The sequence below is a fragment of the Pelodiscus sinensis genome, chromosome 4 (assembly GCF_049634645.1).
Source record: "Pelodiscus sinensis isolate JC-2024 chromosome 4, ASM4963464v1, whole genome shotgun sequence".
Taxonomy (NCBI): domain Eukaryota; kingdom Metazoa; phylum Chordata; order Testudines; family Trionychidae; genus Pelodiscus; species Pelodiscus sinensis.
Window position 1 is genome coordinate 33426626 of NC_134714.1, and position 22334 is coordinate 33448959.

The window sequence follows — 22334 nt, forward strand, 5'->3', positions numbered from 1 at the left end:
TTCAGGAGTGGGAAAAAGTAATGTGGATGCTAAAGGAGAAAGAATCATGAATAGAAAGTTCCCCAAATGAAATGACCTATAGTGGCAAAAGGACTTTCTTGCCTATATAGCTACATCTACGCTAAGGCATTTACCCGCATAGCTATGTTGCTTGGGGTGGTTTTTTTTTTTCACCTCTCCTGCCCACTCTCCTAACCAAAAACTTTTGTGTAGACCAGGCCTGAATCTTACACGGACATGTCCACTGCCTGGGTAGATAGGCACAAGCGATAAGATCTCAACTCCATTCAAGCTATGGTCCCTCTAAGGGTACGTCTAGACTACGTGCCTCTGGCAACAGAAGCATGTAGATTAGACTACCCGGCATAGGAAAATGAAGCGGCGATTTAAATAATCGCCGTTTCATTTAAATTTACATGGCTGCCGCGCTGAGCCGATCAGCATACCTAGGAGGTCGACAAATGCCTTTGATGTCGACCGCGGAACGTCCAGACTACCGCGCTGAGCCGACAAACAGCTGATCGGCTCAGCGCGGCAGCCATGTAAATTTAAATGAAGTGGCGATTATTTAAATCGCCGCTTCATTTTCCTATGCCGGGCAGTCTAATCTACATGCCTCTGTCGCCAGAGGCATGTAGTCTAGACGTACAGTGAATGCTCCCAAGAATTGTACTGAAATATCATGAGTGACTGCTGGCTCAGTGCTTAATAAAAGAAATTCTAGATGGTGGGGAGATGCACCCAGTCCATGGCTCCATGTTTGACGTACTTTGTTTTGAAAGTGATAAATGGAGTCACAGAGAATTGTTGCTGTGGTATGAATTAATCCTACTGCTAAATAATAAACATGACCACAATGACCTACTCACTCTCTATGAGCGAATTCCTGCTGTGGCTTAATCTCAGTAATGGTTTCATATTTGAAGTAAATAATGTCAGGGGTGAGTTGAGACCTGCTAAATAAAGGGTCAGCAGAATCAAGTTGGTGGATTGATATCATATCCTGTGTATCATAAAGTAAGGAAGTAAAAAGCCTCAGGAAATTACATTTCTTGTGCAACATAATCAGAATTGCACTTATACAGAAAAGGTTACTTTGTATTTACTAACTATTTATACTGCTTTTTCTGATGTTCCTAAATAGGAAAAGCAGATATTCAGAAAACTTTAGGGAATGGAAAATGAGTTCTGGGTCCCAGTCTGTACAGTTTCTTTTGGGAATAGCACAGAACAAAACGAGTGAGCTTGATCCACTGCACAGCAGATGCCAGGATTATATGATGTGGAAGGAATTTTTTACTTTTAAACCCTTTCAGTGTGATGAAATGCAGGGGAGAGGAAGGAGGGGCTGACATAAGTGTCCTCATTTTTTTTAACCCTTTTCATGCTCTCAAGAGATTCCATCTATTCATGCATGCACAGCTTATTTGTGTGGGTGAGCTGTAGCAAAACAGTAATTAAATGTAGTGCATGTTTCAGAAACAGAGATCAAATGCAGTAGCAAATCATAATATTTATTCTGTGGTTTACAGTTATCTTAGTGTAAACTGAAAAGTGAAACTAATAGAGAAATAGCCACATGTACATTGATGTACAGTGCAGTCTCTGTATGTATGCATAATTTAAAACAAAGTTTAGAAGAATAAAACTTGTGAATTAAAATTGCTCAGAATGTGTGTCCTCTGCTAGATTGTAAAGTGCCTGAAAATAAGATTAACCAGCTCTTATTTATTTTCAAAATTAACAGGGGGGGTTCTTGAGTCAACTTCTGGGAGGGGCTTGTCTCCACTGCCAGGTGGATTGACACTGTGGCGATCAATCTACCAGATGGTCAATTTAGTGGGTAGTGTGTATAATGAAGTTTCTTTCATCAACCCAGCATGGTGTGGACTCTGGTAAATAGTAGGGATGTTAAATTGTGTTTATTCAAGTAAACATGTAACTGCTGAAATTTTCAAGTGGTTACATGTGGGGTGAGGGAAGGGAGGAGGAAGGGGCAGGCAGCTGCCCAAGAGCTGGTGTGCACAGCTCCCACCTTAATGGCATAATCTGAATATAGCACATTAACTTTGGTTACACTAAACAAGAAATCAGTACGGCAGCAAAGAAGAGAGCCTTTGTTAGTAATAAAATGCCAGTTACAAATAATTATTCTTTCTAAATTATAATTTTTCATTACTTTTAATAATACTTCCAGGTTTTGCGTGCATGTGTGCTTTTCTATTTGTGTCCAGTTCATTCAGGTTCTGAATGTGCTAATCAAAATAACTAGCTATATAATTAACAAGCACTGAGCAATTTAAGTTTGTTTTTTATATTAAAGTTTTACTTTCTGGCCTGGAATCAGGGTTAGGCTGCACAAATGTTGCATTAAAATTAGTGATGAAAAGGGTTACCCAGTAAGCATTCGTCTTACTGGCATGCTGACCAGAGTAACCTGCACCCATCCTAGCCAGAGCAGCCCGTGGTGCAATGCGGCGGGCCTGTTAACCAGTTAAACATACCATTTAATTGGTTAACATTTTAAATGGGATTTTATATCCCTAATTAAAATAACTATATCTATGTGTCTCATGCTTGCAGGGATCAGAACTGAGCCTAACATGCCAAGCGACTAAGAACAGGGTGAGGGTGGCATCGGGAAGCTGATTAGGTGTAGTTCAGGTCACATGGGATGAAATTTGAGTTGAAAGTATGGCCCATTGAGAAGGTAGGACCAATGGCATTTATGCTCTCCTTTGGTGAATTTTATGTCCAGTTTTGCTTGCTTTGCCTAAGGAAATTTTATAATGAAAACTAAAGGGGTCCAGTTTAGCGGTGAGAATAACTAACAAGGAAGGATGGTTCAGTGGTCAGGGCACTGGGCAAGCACCGAGGAATCTGTGTTCAAGTTCCTGCTCCACCACAGACTTTCCTGGATAAGCGACGAGGAGTCCTGTGGCACCTTATAGACTAACTGAAGTGTAGGAGCATAAGCTTTCATGGGCAAAGACCCACTTCGTCAGATACACTTCGTCTGACGAAGTGGGTCTTTGCCCACGAAAGCTTATGCTCCTACACTTCAGTTAGTCTATAAGGTGCCACAGGACTCCTCGTCGCTTTTGCAGATTCAGACTAACACGGCTACCCCTCTGATACTTGACACCATTTCCTGGATAAGTCACTTTACCCTTTTGTGCCTCAGTACCCAGTCTGTAAAATGGAGAGAGTAGCACTGCTGCACCTTGCAGGAGTGTTGTGAGAATGAATCCATTGGCGACTGAGAGGCACTCTCATACTATGGAAACGGATGCCATAAAAGTACCTGAAATAGACGGTGGGATTTACATGACAAGAGATGCCCCCCTCCCAAAAAAACCCAAACAAATTAACCCGCAAGAAAGGAAGGTGGAGGGATATAATAATCATGTAAGACTAAATAGAATGTAACTAAAAGTAATTCTCCGTGTATTTACCACTATACCATAGCATCTGAACATCTCACAATTAGTGTGTTTTAGCATCACAACACTTCTATGAGGTGGGGAAGCAGTGACGACTGGTGAAAGGGACATGGGGGGGCCACATGAACTCCCAGCCCGGAGAAAGTCCAGGACAACCACCCTCCACCCCTGACTCTCACTCTCCCTGCTCTCTCCTCTCTCTGCCCTTGCACTAACATCCACCCCTGCTTCTCCCACCCCCTGCTCTGCCCTTTCTCTGCTCTTGCTCCACCCTCACTTTTTCTCTGCCCCCACCTGTTCCCCCTTCCCCAGGCGATGTGGTCCGGGGAACTAGCAGTGCCAACAGTGGGGGGCCTGACACTTGCACTCATTGACAGCGGCACAGCAAGTGGCATGATGCAGCTGGGGACCAGATATGGCTGGAGGAACAGAGCAAGCTGGGACACGTTGCTCCTCATGCCCTGCCAGTTGTGGAGGGGGACCCCTATTGTGGGTGCCAGGCCCCCCTCGCTTGCCCTCAGGCAGCACAGAGAATCTGGCTCTACCGGCTGCTGGCCAGCCACTTGCCCCTCTGACCCATGGCATTTGGGTGCATGTGTCTTCTGATGACCCCCACATATCGTCTGTGTGTGCAAGTGTTTATTTCCATTTTACAAACCAGGAATTGAGGCACAGAGTGGATTCAAATAGATCCACCGTTACTCAAGAAGTCAGTGGCCAAATCTGTAATTCTACCTAGGTCTCTTGAGTCCTAATGTGGTATTCTAGCCACAGCCCATTCTTCATAGATAGTGGTTCTTCCTTTCTACCCTATTCTGTAAGGAGGGGAAAGGTCACCTACTGAAAGTAATTGCTGACTAAGCTTAGAACATCTAAAAGAAAAACTGTATTGTCAACCTGTGAATTGTACTTCAAGAGGCTATCATTGAGTCAAATACTCTATTTGCATCTAAAAAGGTTTCAGCAGTTTTCTGTCTATTAATAGCCCAGGCAGTTACACAAATTCAGATAAGATTTATCAAATCAGACTTGGACCATAAGATGATCACATGTAGAGGTCAAGGAGCAATTTTCTCTAGATATGACACTGCACCAGGCGTGTTTCTGGTTGCCGGGAGTTATTTGACTCCCTGTTGAAGACACAGCATGCTAGTCATTATGGGAACCAAGAAGCTAGACTCGAAAGACAAGTATTTTAGTCTGGATGACAAATCCAGGTCTCTCTTGAACATCTGTGTGATAAAAATGAAGTAGGTTGGATGAAAAAAGTACTGCAAAGATCTCTTCTGATGGATAGCCCTCTGATAATTCTGTCCACAGCTTGCAGTGTTTTGGATTCCTTGCAGCTGTTGGAAGCCCATGTTGCTATGGCAGCAAAAAATGCCAAGTAATAGGATTGGTTTGAGACTCGTCATGGTGATCTATGGGTATATGACTTCCAGCTTTGATTATTGCACTTAGTTGTATGTAAGAGTGGAGTTACTGCCCTGAAAAATCTCTGGCTTTGTCTACACTTTAAACATTTAAGTGCAGCTGTGTCAGTGCTTTAAACTGAAAGTGTGGCCACAGCATGAATCTATGTAAACCACTTCCACTAGGGGAGGAGCCTGGTTCACATTTACACTTTACAGTGCTGTAAAGTGCCTTTGTAGTCTTAGCCTCTGACTGGTAAAAGTTCAACAGTCTGTGCATTTAGCAATAGAGGTACCAAGCCCTCCCCTTCTGAGTTCAAGTAAAGGCCTTTGTCTTATTAACTACAGGTGAGATTGCTTCTTCCTCTGCAGCTATGATGTCCCTCAATAGCTACATTTCACTGGAACCATGAAAGAATTGACCAGTAGAAGGCACGTAGAGAAGATGGAACTTTTATAGAATTTGAACCCAGCCTATGGAACTCAGTCCCATAAAAGAATGTGAGCTAACCATAGAGAAATTTTGTATCCTTATCCGCATCTGTATCTGCAAAAATAAGCCACAGATGTCGACATCCATGGATGCGGATATCTCCAGATTTGCAGGACTCTAACTATAAACCTTTCTGCGTTCAGAACTAAGTGCAAAGTTCAGCTCCCTGACTTGTCTTTCCCTCCAGTAAGGTTGTGTCTCTCACACACAATCAATTTTCTCTATAGTTAGGAATGGAGAGAGAGGGTTTTTTTTAATTATTTTTAAATACATGAGGCACTCTGATATCACAGGGATGGGGCCTTAGTGGTAACTAGATGGGGGAAGCAGGGGGAGAGACCGGTCATCACAATTACCACGAGTTAACACCCTTGTTGACAGTCTCAGCAGAGGCGTCTCATAACTGAATGATCTAAGGAAACTGAGTCATCCTGTCATCTTAAGAGGACGTCCAGATAATTGGGGTACAATAAGGTATCCTGTACTTTTACTGCCTGGGCTGTACCTGCTTTGTAGATCCAAACAGCACAGTCTCCACCTCTGGAATGCAGATCCTTTTTCTCATTTATTTAATATACATAAATAAAAAGAACATGCCCTATTACACTTATGAATTTCTATCTGCAGAACTAGAATAAGGGTAATTATAACTCAGGCCCACCTCTGATGTTTAAATATGGTTGCACACTTTCCCAAAATTGAATGGTTGGACCAGATGTTTTTGTTCAGGTACACCTCTAATAGTAGCCAAATGATACTGATTTGTAATACGAAATACTTATTACACATTGACATGCACTGGGATAATCTTTTTTAGTCTAGCTATTGATAGGTTTTGTACTGCTTTTTAATAGTATAATGCCTTTGATATGAAATGTAACAGGTTATTTTTATGAGACCGAGGATTGCTATAAATATCAGGTTGATATTTCATACTGAAATTTGTCTTGCAGTTAAGAGACAATATTTTTGTAGTTGAATTGTAGTCTTTTACTAATGAGAAACATTAGTACTCTTTACAATAATGTGCAGTATATTTTACAGAAAGAATATCATATGTGCTGTTTAGCATATTTGGTGTACTAAAGGAAATGTTTATGAAGCAATAAAAAGGGAGCAGTAAGTAATGTCCTTAAGAAACAGATCTATGCATCATGCAGTTCCACTTTCTGGTGTATAGTTGGAGTAAGTTTACTTTATACATTATGGGTCTAACTGAAGAATAAACCAGGGTTTCTGTCTTTAAATATTTTGGAGGTCCATAGTCCTCATTATACTTTGAGATTTTCTACCCCCTACTGGACACACACAGAAGCATAGCAGGTCTATGAAGAATAAGAAGAGAAATATTCTTTCTTTGGATGCTTAGGTACCTAGAAACTTTTCATTTTCTAGCCATGAAAGGGCATGAGATCAGGCAAGAGTTCTATTGTGCAGTAGTCATTAGCAAGTCTGTTTGAGTTCCCTAGAGAATAAATAGGTGATCATTAAAAATTAGCGTTCAAAAAGGGCAGAGTTGGGGGTGCAAGGTTAATGAATTCTCTTCATTTTGTGTTCTTATTTTTATAAATATAATTGCCAGATAATTCTTAGATTTGGCTCCATAGATAAGCATTAATTTTAATGCTTTGCTCTATAACATGTAGATGAAGATAGCAAATTACATTTTAAATGAGTTTCTTATTTTACTGTCCTCAAGGAACTAGTAGAATTATTCTGGACAATGTGCTGTAATTGACACAATTTCACAGAACTGTCTCTGTTAAAAAAAAAATGTTGGTCTCACTAAAAGCTATTAGATGTTAAAATAAGTATTCTCTACTCCCTCTCCCTCCTATTTGGGTATAAAAATAACAGTGTTGAGTGGGGAGGTTTTTAAAAATGATTCAAAAGAAACTATAAAGAAACTCTCCTTCTGTCTTAACAATTTCCCTGGTCCAGTGAACATTGGAGGAGTTATTGGTGGTCCCCAGCAATGTACGTTCAGTGAGTTGTCTTCATTGGAAATTGAGGGCTGTGTCAGAGAACCTGAAATGTAGACAGGAGAAAAGAAAAGTATGAGTATGGAACATCAAAAATAGTTTCTTACGATATTCTTGTGGAAATTTTTACCAGCCCGGGCACAAAACCTATTTTTCCACTCTCTGTTATGATTGATAATGAAAGTGCAAAAGATATTTCATTCATTTGTTAACACCTCATCCTGAGCTGCTAGAATTTTATAAAGTAGCTCTAATCTCATGTTGTTCTTGCAAAGTGCTAAGTATGGCCCTGGTCCATGGGACTACTTGTGTTCAAAGTGTGTGTATCTAATTTAGAGCTAGTTCAGGGCCAATGTGCTCAGCACCATCAGTATCAAGTCCCTGTCAAGGTGTTTTGAATATACAGCAACATCAACAACATAGATGGTTGTTGACTTTATCAACCTAACATTCAATGAAGGTGCCCACAGCTCTTTGTTTGTGTAGATTCTTGTGTTAGTACCCTTCCTATCTAATTGCTATTCTATGATCTTTATCTTCTTTTTTTTAACTATCAGTCTTTAGGTGCTTACAGGTTACCAGTTCTGCCTACTTGTTTTTCTCTGACATTTTCATACCCTCTGCTCCTTGTTTCCTGCCCCCTTCCTTTTCTTTCCTTTCTCCCTTCTCCCCTATTTATTTTGGGTCTGCACATCCTAAACTCAAAACTCCAGGCATCTGAAGAAATGGGCTGTGCCCACAAAAGCTCGTGATACCATCTACATGTTTTGTTAGACTGTAAAGTGCTACCAGACCATTTGTTGTTTTTTAAGTTTATAGATGGTTGTGTCTGTGATGGTTTTGATTTGGTTTGCATTGCATTGCTATTTTCATTCATTATGTAAGGAAACAGGGAAAGTCCTATTAATTGATCTCTTCCTCCTTCTGTTCTCCCTATTAGATAGGTGAATAGTATCCCCATTATTACATATTGGTAAGCTGACTTTCCCCCGTAGTACAGACCTCAGGCTGGGCTTATATTACAGGGGAAGGTCAATTTAAGGTATGCAATTCCAGCTACGTAAATAATGTAACTGGAGTAGACATACTTTTTAAGCTGAACTTTGGCACCATTCCCACCACAGTCGATGGGGGCACTCTCAGTATTCAATTTATTGGTCTTTATTAGACCTGCTAAATTGAATGCCATAGGATCAACCACCCACCACGTCAATCTTCCCACAAGTCTAGATGTGGCCTGAGTCACAGTAAATCAGCAGTAGAAGGAATAGAATCCTTTCTTCCCTGTCAGTGTGCTCATTTCATTTTTTCAAAGCATTGTCCGGGTTTTTGTTGCCAGATTATGGCACAGTAGAATGATCATGATTATTTAATGATTGTGAATGTCTTTGAGTTGTAAAGTCATACCCTCAAACTCTGACATTCTGAGTCAGTGTGAAGTGCCCTCTTACAGAATTTTGAACTGCTTATGGGATCCATTCACATTTTTTCCAGTATTTTATAAAGTAATTTCAAATTTTCGATGTGTCATCAGTCTCGTGTTACTGGTTTGATACGATGCAGTATACAATGCAATAAATAGCAAAGTCTGCAATCTGTTCAATAGGAGGAGATCTGTAACTATAAGCTCAAGAAAACCAATACAACAGAACCAAAGAAAATCTTTAAAAAAAAAAAAAGAAATGTGAAAATATATTTTATGGTCCTGTAGTGGGGGGAGAGGGTGTGTGCGTGTGTGTACGTATGTATACAACAGAACTTTCATCTATTAAATATGAGATAAAAAGACATTTTTTTTTAAAGTAACAGGATGATTTTCAGTACTTATTAAACTGTGGTGGAGGAATGCCTACCAATTGTTCTAAACAAACTGCATGCAGGTTAGATCTTAACAAAAATGAAAGGCTCCAATCCTACGATTAAAGTATATACTTGAGGATTGTTTCAAAGATTAGTCAGGTATGTGAGTGTTAGCAGAAGCCTTCACTAAAAGAAGACCAATACATACCCAAAATATGAATCGCGAAGATTGGAAATTAAGTGTATGTAACAACCAGTCTACAATTATAGTTAAAAGCTCTCAAAGGGCCTACCTAATTTTCCTTGCTTTAATATAAAGGAAAATATTGAGTATTAACCCCATTAAAAAGAAAATGCTGTCCTAAACACTGACTTAGTGTCAGTTTGCTACAAAAGAGGTAAAAAATACCAGATGCTAGATTTTTCTCTTTTTTTTCCCCTTTAAATTAAAAGAATTTTAGAGGAAGGATTATCCCAGAAAGAATGAAAAGGTTAAGTATTAAAACCTGGTTCCAAACATAGTTCAGTCATACAATGTAACTGTTGCTAGAATTGTCTGCCCTCCTCTATTAATACGCTTCACAGGAGTAGAAAAGCTGCTCATCCCAACAGCATTCAACATTGCTCCCTGTGGAGAATGCTCAACAATCCTCCCAAGAACTATATATGGTCTTTAGCGTCTGTATGTATAGATTGGAGCTGGCATACTCAGTGCAAAAAGGATTGCCAGGTGTTCTAGTGGGAAATGTGCTTTTAATCTCTTTGGATTTCTGTTCTGAGAACTTTATCTGATCCTTAGGTCTCTAAGTGGAGGATACACTTTCAAAAAATTCATGAGATCCAATATTGCTCTAACTAAATTTTGCTTTTGCTTTTGTTTGTGTCTTTTGATTTACGTTTTAAACAAATTGTCAAACCTGATAGTTTGTGTAGTCTAATATTGATTTGTTTCTATTCATTAGCTGGGTTTTAATCTTCTAATTCAGGAACAAGTACAGTAACTAGTGCTAGGTGTGAATTTCTTTACATCAGTCTTCCTTGGCATTGAAGAGTTTATTTGGGCTGATCTCACTACATGAACAATAAAAGGGGCTTGTTCTCTCAGGGTGTGTCTACACTGCAAAGAATAAAAATCCACAGAATCAAGTCTCAGAGTCTGGGTCAACTCCCTGGAGTTCAGGGGGCTAAGAACAACAGTGTGGACACTCCTGCTTGGGCTGATCTGAGATCTTGGGGACTCTCACAGCTCAGGCTTTAGCCTGAATGGGAATGTCTGCCTTGCTGTTTCTATCCTCAAACTCCAAATCAGTTGACTCAGGCACTGAGACTCACTCCATGGGTTTTTCTTTGCGGTTCAGTCTCTTCATTACAAATTTAATCCTGATTCTCACCCAGGTGTGATCCCTAAACCCCCAGACAGCCAAATGAGACAACGCTCTCACCTGGGAGTGAGGGTATTTTAAACTCAGGCTAGTATACACCCAGAGGGGGAGACATAAGGAGGCACTCAATTTAGGATTAAAATGTTGGTGAGGCTACTGAGGGCTGGTGCACCTTCCGAGTGCTACCACGAGTCACCTATGCTAGCATACGCAACAGAGGGTATAGACTTGAGCCTGCTTGCTTTGCTGACAGCCTTCCTTGTTTTCAGTGAGGATGTAACCCACACACCTTGTGGACATAGGCTTATGAAGCTTGAATGCTGATGGTCCTCGAGTGCCTTCCCCAAACTCCACCTGGGCAATATTTTCCTACCTTTCTGGCATAGGAGGGCCAAGCAAGCTTGGGCAGAACGTGCAGTGGAGACATACCTAAAGATTCATCCCTGTGCTGTGACCCTTCAGTATTGCCCCTTCAAACTCTGTTAATAAATTCATAAAGAAGTAGGTTGTCCTCAGTGGAGGTGCTGAGTAAGGAAAATAAAGTGTAACTAGTGTATAGGGCTTCTGTGCCCAGAGGTGGATTTCACCTTACCATAATCCTGGCTATGTTAACATGGCTATGACCAGCAGCAGAGAGAAAAAAGGACTTGGTCCAAAAGTGAGTATCTGATAGAAAAAGAGTAACATCCTTGATTAAACTATTTGTGTTAAGGTGGGGGAGCTCAACATTTGAAAAGAAGAGAAATCTGAACTTGTGAAGCAGTTTTGTTAGTAACAAAATTCTAAATTCTGACAAGTAAGATCATGCAGAACCAAGAAGCCTACTGTAATTTTTGACTAAATTGTAGATGAGTGAATGATGGAATGACAGATCTTTGCCCAAGAATTCCATTTTCTTTTCTTTTGATCATGTCCTTACATAAGTTGACCACTGTTTTCTACATCCTGTATTTCATCCTAATACTATACAGATGGGGGATGGAGGGCAGACAAGGTCTAAGTCTATACTGGCATTTTACATCACTGTAACTTTCTGGCTCCGGGGTATGAAACAAACACACACACACACACACACACACACACACACACACACACACACACACCCACCCACCCACCCACCCACCCACCCACCCACCCACACACACACCCCCCCCTCCGAGCATAGCAAATTACAGCACTATAAAGGCCACTGTAAACCATGCTATAGCAGGATTCCCAGCACTGTAAGCCGCTCTCTTTCTGGAGGTGGTTTATATAGAGCGCTTGTGCCATGGCTCATTTTAAAGCACTGTATAGCTGCTCTTTAAAATTTTAAGTGTAGACCAGACAAAGCCAAGATCATACTGGTACCGCTTATAATGGTAAATGTATTCCCTCTTCCTTAAAAATTGAAGGAAAAACATTCAGCAATACGCAGACAGGAAAAGCCAGTCATAGATTTTATTATTATGCCCCTCAATGGGTTTAAAATGTAAGTCTGTCATCTTTTCAGACTTTCTCTAAAGATTTTATCCTGTTTTGACTATAAACTATTATCTATACTTTTTACAGCTAACTAATGTTACTCTTTACAGCTAAGATCAAAGGTTATGATATGAAGCTTTCCAGGATAGATTAACCTGTTTCATGAATCTGGAAGTGTGCAAAGTTTACAATTATATTAGGGGAAAAAACACAATAGAAGAAAAAATGATGTAACAGAATGAGTTGTTTAACATACATTAAACAACTCATTCTGTAACATCATTTTTTCTTCTATTGTTCAATGACAATACATTTTTAAATGCCGATGTTGAGTAGAGAGAGACTTCTGCTATCAGTGTTCCATATTATTTAATGATGAACTTTTTAAAAAATCCTGAAAAACTGGTGGTGGTTCATTTGGCATTATGGCAAGTGCACCTATGAATTGCCATAACAAAATAATTTACTGGTCCTTACTAGTTTTCAGTTGCTCTCCCACAAGCAATTCCATTTAGTTCAAAAAAGTCCTACTCAATCTTATTCAGTGTTTCTGAGTCAGGTTCAGTAATGTCCCGCAGTAAGGAGTTTCATAGGTTCTCTCTAGTTGCCTGAAGGTATTTCCTTTTGTCTGCTTGTGCTTATTATCTGTTAATTTTATCAGCTGCCCTTCTCTCAATCACTGGTGAAAGTAAATGGAAGTACTTGATGGACCTTCATTGTTAATTATTTTGTATGTCACTGAGGTATCTTGAGTTTTGCTTCTCCGTTTTCAAGCTTAACAGTCATCATGTGGGAAGAGAGAGGGTACATCTCTTAAAGACAGATTAAGCAAGGAGAAACTATGAGTTGACCTATTGGGATTCTGAGCCTGAGGATAAAAGGTGAAGAGAGCATGGTTGTTTTTGCAGAGTTCCATTGCTGAAAATGGATAATGCCAAGAAAAATTATTAGAGATTAGCAAATACGGAGTGGTGGGAGTTGGGTGGGGAATGTGGTGCTTGATACTATGGACAATAAGGCATTAGCGTTGCATGTTTTGTACACAGCGGAAGAGTACATGCTTAAATAATTAGATCCTATAGTAAAGAATGGAATGGACAGGCTAATGGAAAACTAGAAGCAAGTAAAACAAATAAATCAACCAAATATTACGATAAAAGCTGTTAAAATTGTTTAATAGAAAAACTAAAAGAAAATTTTGTATATTCTTGTCTGTGTCAATGAACATGGTATGGTGATGATCATGGTAAACAGATAATGCAGTATACATACTGACTTGGCTTTTTACATGAGTTGTCAGTGAAATTAAATAGTGTGTCTGCCTTGGTGCATTGTATTGAATTAATCAAAACTCAGACCCAAATGCTCAAACTTCAGCCTAAGGATGTAATAGTATAGTCAATTAACCGATAAGCAAAAGCTTATAGGTTAATGCTATAGACTACACACATTTCACTCTTTCCTCCTCCCCTCCCCCCCCCCCAACCAGTAAATTTTTTAGCTGGCTGACCAGCAGCGCAGCGCAGTTCTGGCTCACACCATATGCGGGACCTACACGTGCTGTGGCTCTGCATTTAAAGTGTATTAGGAGCTAGGTGAGCAGGCAGTCTGGCTCAGTTCCAGTTCACGCAGGGTCTGGGAGCTCAGGAACCCCCCCCCCCTCCACAGACAGGGCTGTCACCCCGCACTGCTGCTTCTGTATCATAGGCAGAAGCACAGGGCAATAAGCAGCTTGTCTCCCAAGAGGAGCTCATTTTCAAACTGCCTGGCACCCCACACTGCTGCTGGCCTTGCCCCAGGGACTACAGAATAGTTTGACTAACAGATAAGAATGCATGAGGTTACTCAACTATTCAATTAACCAATATTTAACATCCCTACTTGGGCCCTAATCTTGCAAATATATATGTGAGTAGTCCCATGGACTTCAATGGAGCTATCCAAATGCGTAAAATCGCTCATGTGCATAAGAGTTTGCAAGATGGAAGCCAGAAATGCCTAAAGACTTGCATTTAGACGTTATCAACTACCTACGTTTTTAGGTGCTAAACTATGGATTTAAGTGCCTCTTTCTTGGAATTTGAGCTTTAAATTTCAGGATATAGTTGCTTAAAATACTTAAATTGCTGTTTTCTTTATTTTGGAATAAATTCAGTGTGGTGCTATAATGATTTAATGGAAAATGATGTACTGTATAGTCATATACCATACAATTTTGTTAGGAATAATATTTTGAAAGAACATCACTCCTTTTCATTTTTATACCTGTTTTGTTTTTTTATAGATGTTTCAGTGATGAGGGAAGAACTAGCATTTTGGCAGGCCTGGAATATCTTCCTCTGGTAGCCAAAGAATTTGAAATTAAAAACTTTATTATAAATAATAAACCAATAATTTTAAGATAAAATGTTTTTTCCTTCTGTGTGAAACTGTAAGTCAAAAATCTGAACAACATAATACACGGACAGCTGGCACATTAGGGTTTCTCAGGTGCCACCTTTTGTTTTTAATTATTTTTTGTCACTTCTTGTTACCTTCTGGCTTTTTGTAATCAATTTTATGCCAAGATACTTCATGATCATTACTTGACCATTCTGAATTACTGTATAGAACATATTGTGATCTGTACATACCTTTAATATAAACAGTATAGCTTTTAAAGTGAATGTTGGTCATAAACATAACTGAAAAAATAACCAATGCTCTGATACAAGAAAGGATTTGTATGCACATGTGTGTTTTTGTCTTTGATGTGTCAAAGGAATCCTCACTTTTGAGTACAATGCAGAATAAAGTTTAGTAGCAGAATTACAAGTACAGTCCATCCAAAGTGTATACCACATCAGTGCCTTTTAGACTATGCCCATTCAAGCTGTTACATGCACTTGTGTTACTGTTTACGGCAATGGTGGGCATTCTGTGGCCTGCAGGCCCACTGGGGTTTTATGTGTGGCCCATTAGACCTATTGTTTATTGTTGCCCATACACAGGCCTACCGGGTTTCGCTGAATCTACCCATGTAGGTTTTTACTGGTATTACCAGAACCTCAAAGCAGCAGCACCTCATGGAGCCCAGAATACAAGCTCTGTGCAGCGCTGCCACTTTGAAACACTGATGCAGTGTTTGAAAGGGGTAGAGCCGCACTACTGATCCCGGGCTCTGTGCAGCGCTGCTGCTTTGAAACACCGCCATGGCATTTCAAAGTTGCAGCACCACATGGAGCCTGGGATCAGCTGTGCGGCGCTGCCCCCTTTGAAATGCCACTGCGGTGTTTCAAAGTGGCAGCACCACGTAGACCCCAGGGTCAGCTGGGGAGTTCCCAGCTGATCCTGGGCTGCGTGCGGCATTTCAAAGGGGCATGGAACCCGGGGTCAATGAGGGACTTTGACCCCAGGCTCTACGCAGGTGTGTGTGCATTTCAAAGTGGAAGTGCCCTGTGGAGCCCGGAGTCAGCGAGAGTTCCCGCTGGCCCAGGCTGCATGTGGAGTTCCAACTTTGAAGTGCACAAGAGCCCCCACTGGGGCTCTTGTACATTTCAAAGAAGGAATGCGGACATGCCTATCAACTAGTCGAGAAGTTGATGGAAATTCCATTGACTATTCAACTAGTAAATTAATCGATATTTAACATCTTTAGTTCGGAGATCAAACTACAATTGATCATTTGCTTTTGCTGTTGCCTTTTCAGAGCTCTGGTTCTGAACCCATTTTGACTTCTTCCTCATGCACTTTATAACACCCATCACTTTTTCCTTCATCTCCTTCTTGTCCTTTTCCCGTTTAGATGGATTTCTTCTATTTCCACCTTGTGAATCTCTTTCACTCTCTGTAGTTGTCTATTCTAGTTTCTCCTTTTCTAGATTAAAAAGAGATCAAAACATGCCTACTTTGTTTTTATAGCTAAGGTAAAATAAAAGCATTTTTCTGATTACAATTCTGTTTTCCCCCTTCTAAAAATCTCCTTGACAACTACATTGAGTCCCTTTGACATTAGAGCATGAACTTGCCCTTCCACGGTCAGTTTGCGCTATTGCACTGGCTATCCTCCAACTTTTTACCTGTTTCTAATCAGGTAGTGCAGTGATTGTCACCTATCAGTGTTTTGCCTTTATCTCTGCTTGTGACCTATTCTGTCATGTGGTATTCTTCATGTTACAAGACTGAGATGCTTTTTTCTTTATAATGGTACAGATGAGGCTTCTGCCCAGGTCATGTAGTTCCCAACTTGGTCCCATTTCTACGTTCAGTATGCCATCCCAATGTGGATGGTCCCTTATTTTGCTGATACCACCCTGTGTGCATATCTTCTGGGTGCTGTGTCCTCTGCTGAGATTTGTCAAAAGTGCAGGATACAAACATGGCTAGACAGCATAGCAGGTGTGGACATATCTAGGAAGCTTGGTTGTGTTGTGGAAAATAGCTGCTGTGGACACCCCATGTTTGTTGTAGCAGTTGTGATTAGTGTCCAAGTGATTACAAAACCACCTTTGTTCTTGTAGAAGTGTCAAATCCTAAAACATATAACATTTTCAAGCTATGCTGGCCACATTGATATAGACCCAAAATGTAGGAGTTGTTTATAAGCGTTTCCATGGGTATGCTTTTGCTTGTAATTTCACTGGAAAAGATTGTTTCTCCACAGTCTTTGCTATCCAGACACTGGAACATCACCTAAGTTAAGAAAACCAGAAAGTAAGATCATACAGGGACATCCTATAAATAAAGGCTAAAACTGGCTTCATGAATAGCAACAAAATACATTGGCATACTAAAGTTCTTTCCATTCTGTTTTCTAAGTTAGTGTTTAACATGGGTAAGATTGTTCTGTTTTAAATATGAATCTCTTCTGGGTACTCTTCCTTTTTAGTGTAGCTAAAGAAAACAATATTTTATTTGCTGTAATTTAACTTGATCCTGCAAAATGTGGTGTATTAAACACACAGTTCCACCCAAGGGTCATGTGTAAAAGTTAATTTCCATTTCCAAACAGCTCCGCGGCAGTGCAGACTTTTGGGACAAACCCTGCCTTTGGCCTGTTTTCAGAGTTAATAATGAATGTGAGTTTGTGAACTCTTTTATGAGGCGTGTACTAGGAGTGACCCTTGGCAGTAGGAAATGCTGATGTGAGCTGAAGTTCAGCAACTGCCTTTCTGTATATTGGCACCTGTGCAAATCCAGAGCAGAGGTAGAACCAAACTGGCGTAAAAACTTCTTGGAACTGATTCTGTATTTTTTGAATTTACTGTTACAGGAATCGTAGATGAAGTTGTTATACCCATTTATAATACAGTGTGTTTGTGTGTGTATGTGTGTCTATATATATATATAGAGAGAGAGAGAGAGACACACACACACTCAAGCTGGAATCAAACTCTTTGTCTTTGTAGGTGGAGTTAATTTATTTTTGCTTAGATATTAGAATCTTTTATGCTCTGCATCATTTGTATTATTAATAGCTTGTAGGGCTTTATACTATATCACATTTACTTCCCTGGAAATAGAATGGCACATATAAAACTATGAAAAATGTATTTTTAACAGTAAAAAGTAATTTTCCAATGTAATACCCAAAATAAAGTACCATGAAGCTATTAGCAGCAAATTGAATTTTTTTGGTACATAATTTAGTATAAATACTGACAAGTTGTGTTTTTTTTTTTTAAATGAGCTCATTAGTCATTCAGTTTAACACTACAGAGGCAGCAGTCGGCAAGGGCGTGCGTTTTTATGTCTGCTTCAATTGCACACTTCATTTATTTGGACATGGCATAGGCGGCTTTCTCTGTCACACGGCATCACTGCACGATTAGCAAGTTTCGCCCCAGGGCAGCTGGGACGCTTTGCTGGGGCAGATGTTCTTTTCAGCTTATTCAGTGGCCGTTCTTGGGTTGTTTACTGTTGTCATGGTTACCTCCATTTCCATAGCAGCCGCGCTGCTGCGTCTGAAAAAAGTGAATATAGTTATAAAAGGATCATATTTTATTCTGTCTCTCTAACTTGCCATCTGTCAACTGATGGCTCAAAATGGATTCAGAAACCGATTTGCGAATAATGGCAGCCAAGTAACAATTTTTGCTTTTATCAAAAGTAACAATAGCTGGTATGGATGCAAATCACTTAGGTATTTTCAGTGAAACACTGGTTTTGTTTTCATAGATTTTTAGAGGTTTTGATTTCGGCACTTTCTCACTATTAATTTAAATTCTTATTGACATATGAAAATGATCACATGTCATCTTTGTGTCTGACTATGTGTTTGAAGCTCTTCACTGTGCTATTGTTTATCCCAATACGTTGACACTCCAACTCATGATAAGAGTTCTACTTGCACAGAGCATTAGTAATGAAACCTAAATGCTCCTTACAGAAATTAAGTAGCAAGCTTGAGAGGAATAACAGAACACACTGTGTGCACAAGCATACATTACAGTGATAAATATACTTACCTCAGTGTAGTTAATTTAACAGAAGTTTTGGGATCACGCGCAAGTTTGATCACATGTTGGAATTTTCCAAAGCAAATTGGATCTTTATTCCTTCTCAATGCAGAGATTCGGTCTAGCAGGGGGGTAAAAAGAAGATTAGCCCAGTTGTAAATAATGTATTTATTGGTTGATTTTTCCAGATCCTGACATTGATGCTGCCACTGCCATGATGCTTTTGAATACTCCCCCTGAGATACAAGCAGGTTGTGAGTAGATATTTCTATAGCATATAGTAACGTAGACCTATAAAGTTAACATTCTCTTTTTATAAATATACAGCCTACCAGACAATATAGGAGGATCTAATAGAGAAATATAAATTCCCTTGCAGACACTAATTTACCCGAAATATTATTTTGTTGTTTTTTTAAATAGAACACCCATCTTTACTTGAATAACAATTGTATATCTCTGCATTAGAGAGATAAGATTGTTGTTATTCATTGAATATATGTAATACACACAAGTGAGTTAAGACCAGGAGTAACAGCCAAAAGTAGAGAGAGAAAATGGATACATAGTTTTTGTTTTCATTTAGATTTGATTTGACTCCATCATGTGTGTGATTGCCTGGATGCTTTCCAGTGATTAATTCAACTCCTCTCTTGAATGCACACTTCATATTTTGCCTGTGTGCAATATGTGGTCCCTGGGCCCCAGGCAGGCTCCAGGGAATGGGGTAAGTTTTGGCTTCCTGCCCATAATTTGCCAACTGGACCCATAGATATTTTTTATTGTTTGAGGCTAAGGCCTCATTGTGCTAGGTGCCTTACAAACATGGGACAAAAAGATGGTGCCTACCCCTAAAGACCTTACAATCTTAAGTATAAGAGTAGAAATTACAAATGGATAGAAACGGGGGAGACCAAAGAAACAATGAGACAGTATTGGTCAGTATAATAGGCAGTAGTGCCAAGCAATTCACATCTTTAAATATAAAGACAGAATTTACCCAGTCATCATGAAGCCTGACATTGGCTTGATCATATGAGCTAAATCAGAGCTGTAAGGGAAGTCTTAGTGAGCATTTTTTGCTCTATCTGGCAAGAGAACTAATCACAATCCAAAGCGTTCCCTGCACAGCCAAAGAGTCATTTGAGGGGAGCCAGCCACTGTCAACCTTCTTCGAAATCCTCCGGGAGACGATCTGCCAACCATCTCTCCCAAGATACTACTCTCCCCAGAGAAAAACAGTTTTGGCCTCTCATGCATCTTGCGACATACCAGGGAACAAGGGTGAGAATCTCAGTGGGAGAAGAGCATGTGTACATGCAGAAATGGAGGAATTTTATTGAAGGTGGTGCCCTTTGGGATTAGTAACTGAGAGAAGTGGTGGAGGAGGAGAGAATGAGGTGATCCGTTAGAAAAGATAATTGGTAGATTATGAGTGTGGGCAGAAGGAAGAGATGGGAAAACATGGAGAGAAGTAGAGCAGTTAACACAAGGAATGAGAAGGAGGAGATAGAAGAGGAGGAAAAAGACACAGAAAAGAGCAAACACTGAATATGATGTACTAAAATACAGAAAAATGGGAAAGTGAGTGGAATAAAGGATAGGCCAATGACAAGGGAATGGCGACATAGTAAGTTACTCTTCAAAATACATTGAAGAGCCAAATATCACAGTACAATACATGAGACTATTTCCTGTCTTTTAAGGGAGAATTTGAGTGCAGGGAGGTTTTGCAGTCCAGGGTCTCTGGCACGTCCACCTATAAATAGCAATAACTCATTTGGTAATAAATAACTTAGTTTATAAAGGTACTTCTGAAAAGCCAGTTTCTTATATTGTTGGAATGAACCAGATCCTCCTCCAACTACCCCAAATGGAAGTATTTATTTTTAGAAAATATTCCCACCACACATACCTCTTTTTCCCACTCTACCTTGTCCATCCCATTCCATCCGTCCTGCAACTTACTCATTTTAAACATAGCCATATGTAGAGAGAGATGGGAATATAAAAGAGGGAGGTGAAAACATCACAGCCCTGTCCGCCTTGCCCACAGCAAATAAGGATGGGCTCCCAGGCTGGAATGTATTCCCTAGCTAAAAATTGGTGACTTAGGTGAAATGAACTAAGTGAGATGGGCAGTAGAAAGTGTTAACCCATGATTGGTCCTTTAGATAAAATGTTATGTAATCTCTTTCTAAATGTAAAATCAGGGAAGTTGGATAACCCTGTTCTGTGAATTTCAGTGGGCTCTGCCTGTTTTAGGAAAATCTTAGGCAATTTACCTTAGTTAATACCTGCTGTGCATTGAGAAACTACTCATGAAAAAAAATTCTGATTTTCACATAAAATGAGAAATGAGAGAGAAGAATTTCACAGCAATTCCTACAGCAGTCCCTACAGAAGTCCACAGTGTAGTCTCTACTCTTGTTACCAATGGTAACAGATTGTAAATCAAGCCATAAATCATCAGTGAAGTAAACATGCTGATGTTGCTTTGAAGATTTAGGACTCTATCCACAGTGTTAGGTTACAGTATCACAGGTGTATTCAAATCACAGCTGCAAAATGCCCTCAATTTGACAAAGTGCAGTTTTTTGTATAAAGTGTAAGGGGCATTATGTGCGGTTTCACCGCAGCTGATGGTAGCTGACTGTTGCAAATGTTTTCAGTAGCTGGGCATGTTTGACTACAGGTGTGGCAGCTGCTTTAGCAATAAAGATGAGCAGCTGAAGACAGCGAGGAGCCAAGAGTAATTTCACAATCTAAAAATGTGATAAGATAGTGAATTTAAATCTTTAGCTCATCCAGGCCCTGCCTGCACTACAAAAATAACAATGCCTAAACAAGATTATGAATCTCAGTTGTGGGCAAACCAGATACCACACACTAATTCACACCTGCCTGGACAGAAAAAAACCAACATATTCTAACCATGTTTCAGATCTCTACCAGGCTTAATGTCCTGGAGAAGCAGGATTTGTTTTATTCTAAAGTGTATGAACACACGGGAAAAGTTTCCCCAAAGCCACATTTCACAATTGTGTTTTAAGCTATTATTTTAGATTATAGCCTGGGCTTTCCTGTGAGAAATGAATAATAAGAGTTCATGTTCATCTCCATTGGAAAGTACCTCCTCACGTGCACCAAAAGAGCCAAAGACAGAGCAGACCATTTCTGCATTTTAACAGAATTTTTACATTTAAAAATAATTTAAAAATCCATACCCATATTCCAAGTGCTGCTGAAAGCCACAGATGCATTTTAATATTGACTTGTGCTCTTATGATAAATGGCATCTAATCTTATGCTGTCTCTATTCACCATTTACTCCCAGCCTCACCACATTTTAACTATCACTTAAAATATATAAGCCTCTTACTAATTTAGATTATTTTTTCTGGGATAGGTTACTTTATAGAATTTCATTAAATTGATGGATTACCATTGATGCCAAATATAAGAAAATATATATTTAAAATTTTCCAATAAAATACCATAGCAAATAACTTCAGATTTGTATTTTAAAATTGGGAGTGGGGGACTAGCAGAGTGCAAAATTGTATTGAAACAGGCTGCAACTTAGAACAAAGCATGAAAACTACTACAATAATGTTCAGAGAGATGGTGAAAAACTTGGTTTTAAGCTATTATGTATTCTGCTTGGCATACATAATATACATAATTAAGTATTGTATTTTACTGAATTTTGTAAAGTTTGAGTACGTAGAACACTTCCTTAAGAAGTAGTAACAATTATCACAAGTCACAAATACTTTGGAACTTAATATTTTAGTTGAAATTCATGTGTTTATTCATTACCAGTATTTAGATATATGTTTGTAACTTGAGGAAACATATTGTCTTGTTAGGTCACCTGCAACAAGTCATTTTGTGCCTTACTATTAGCCTTTCAGCACC

General features: G+C 39.5%; 1 protein-coding gene across 5 annotated transcripts in view; it reads left to right on the forward strand.

Moving 5' to 3' along the window:
- Window positions 1-22334, forward strand: part of FOXN3 (forkhead box N3) — a 340491-nt gene that overhangs the window by 279707 nt on the left and 38450 nt on the right. For 3 of the 5 annotated variants that reach the window (XM_025184274.2, XM_006122337.4, XM_006122336.4), the window contains one exon: window positions 18602-18667. The exons of 1 other annotated variant lie outside the window; for it this stretch is intronic. In XM_025184274.2, the coding sequence (XP_025040059.1) occupies window positions 18602-18667 (66 nt within the window). The remainder of the gene's footprint in view (window positions 1-18601; window positions 18668-22334) is intronic. One more of the 5 variants, XM_014573258.3, reaches the window with a different exon arrangement.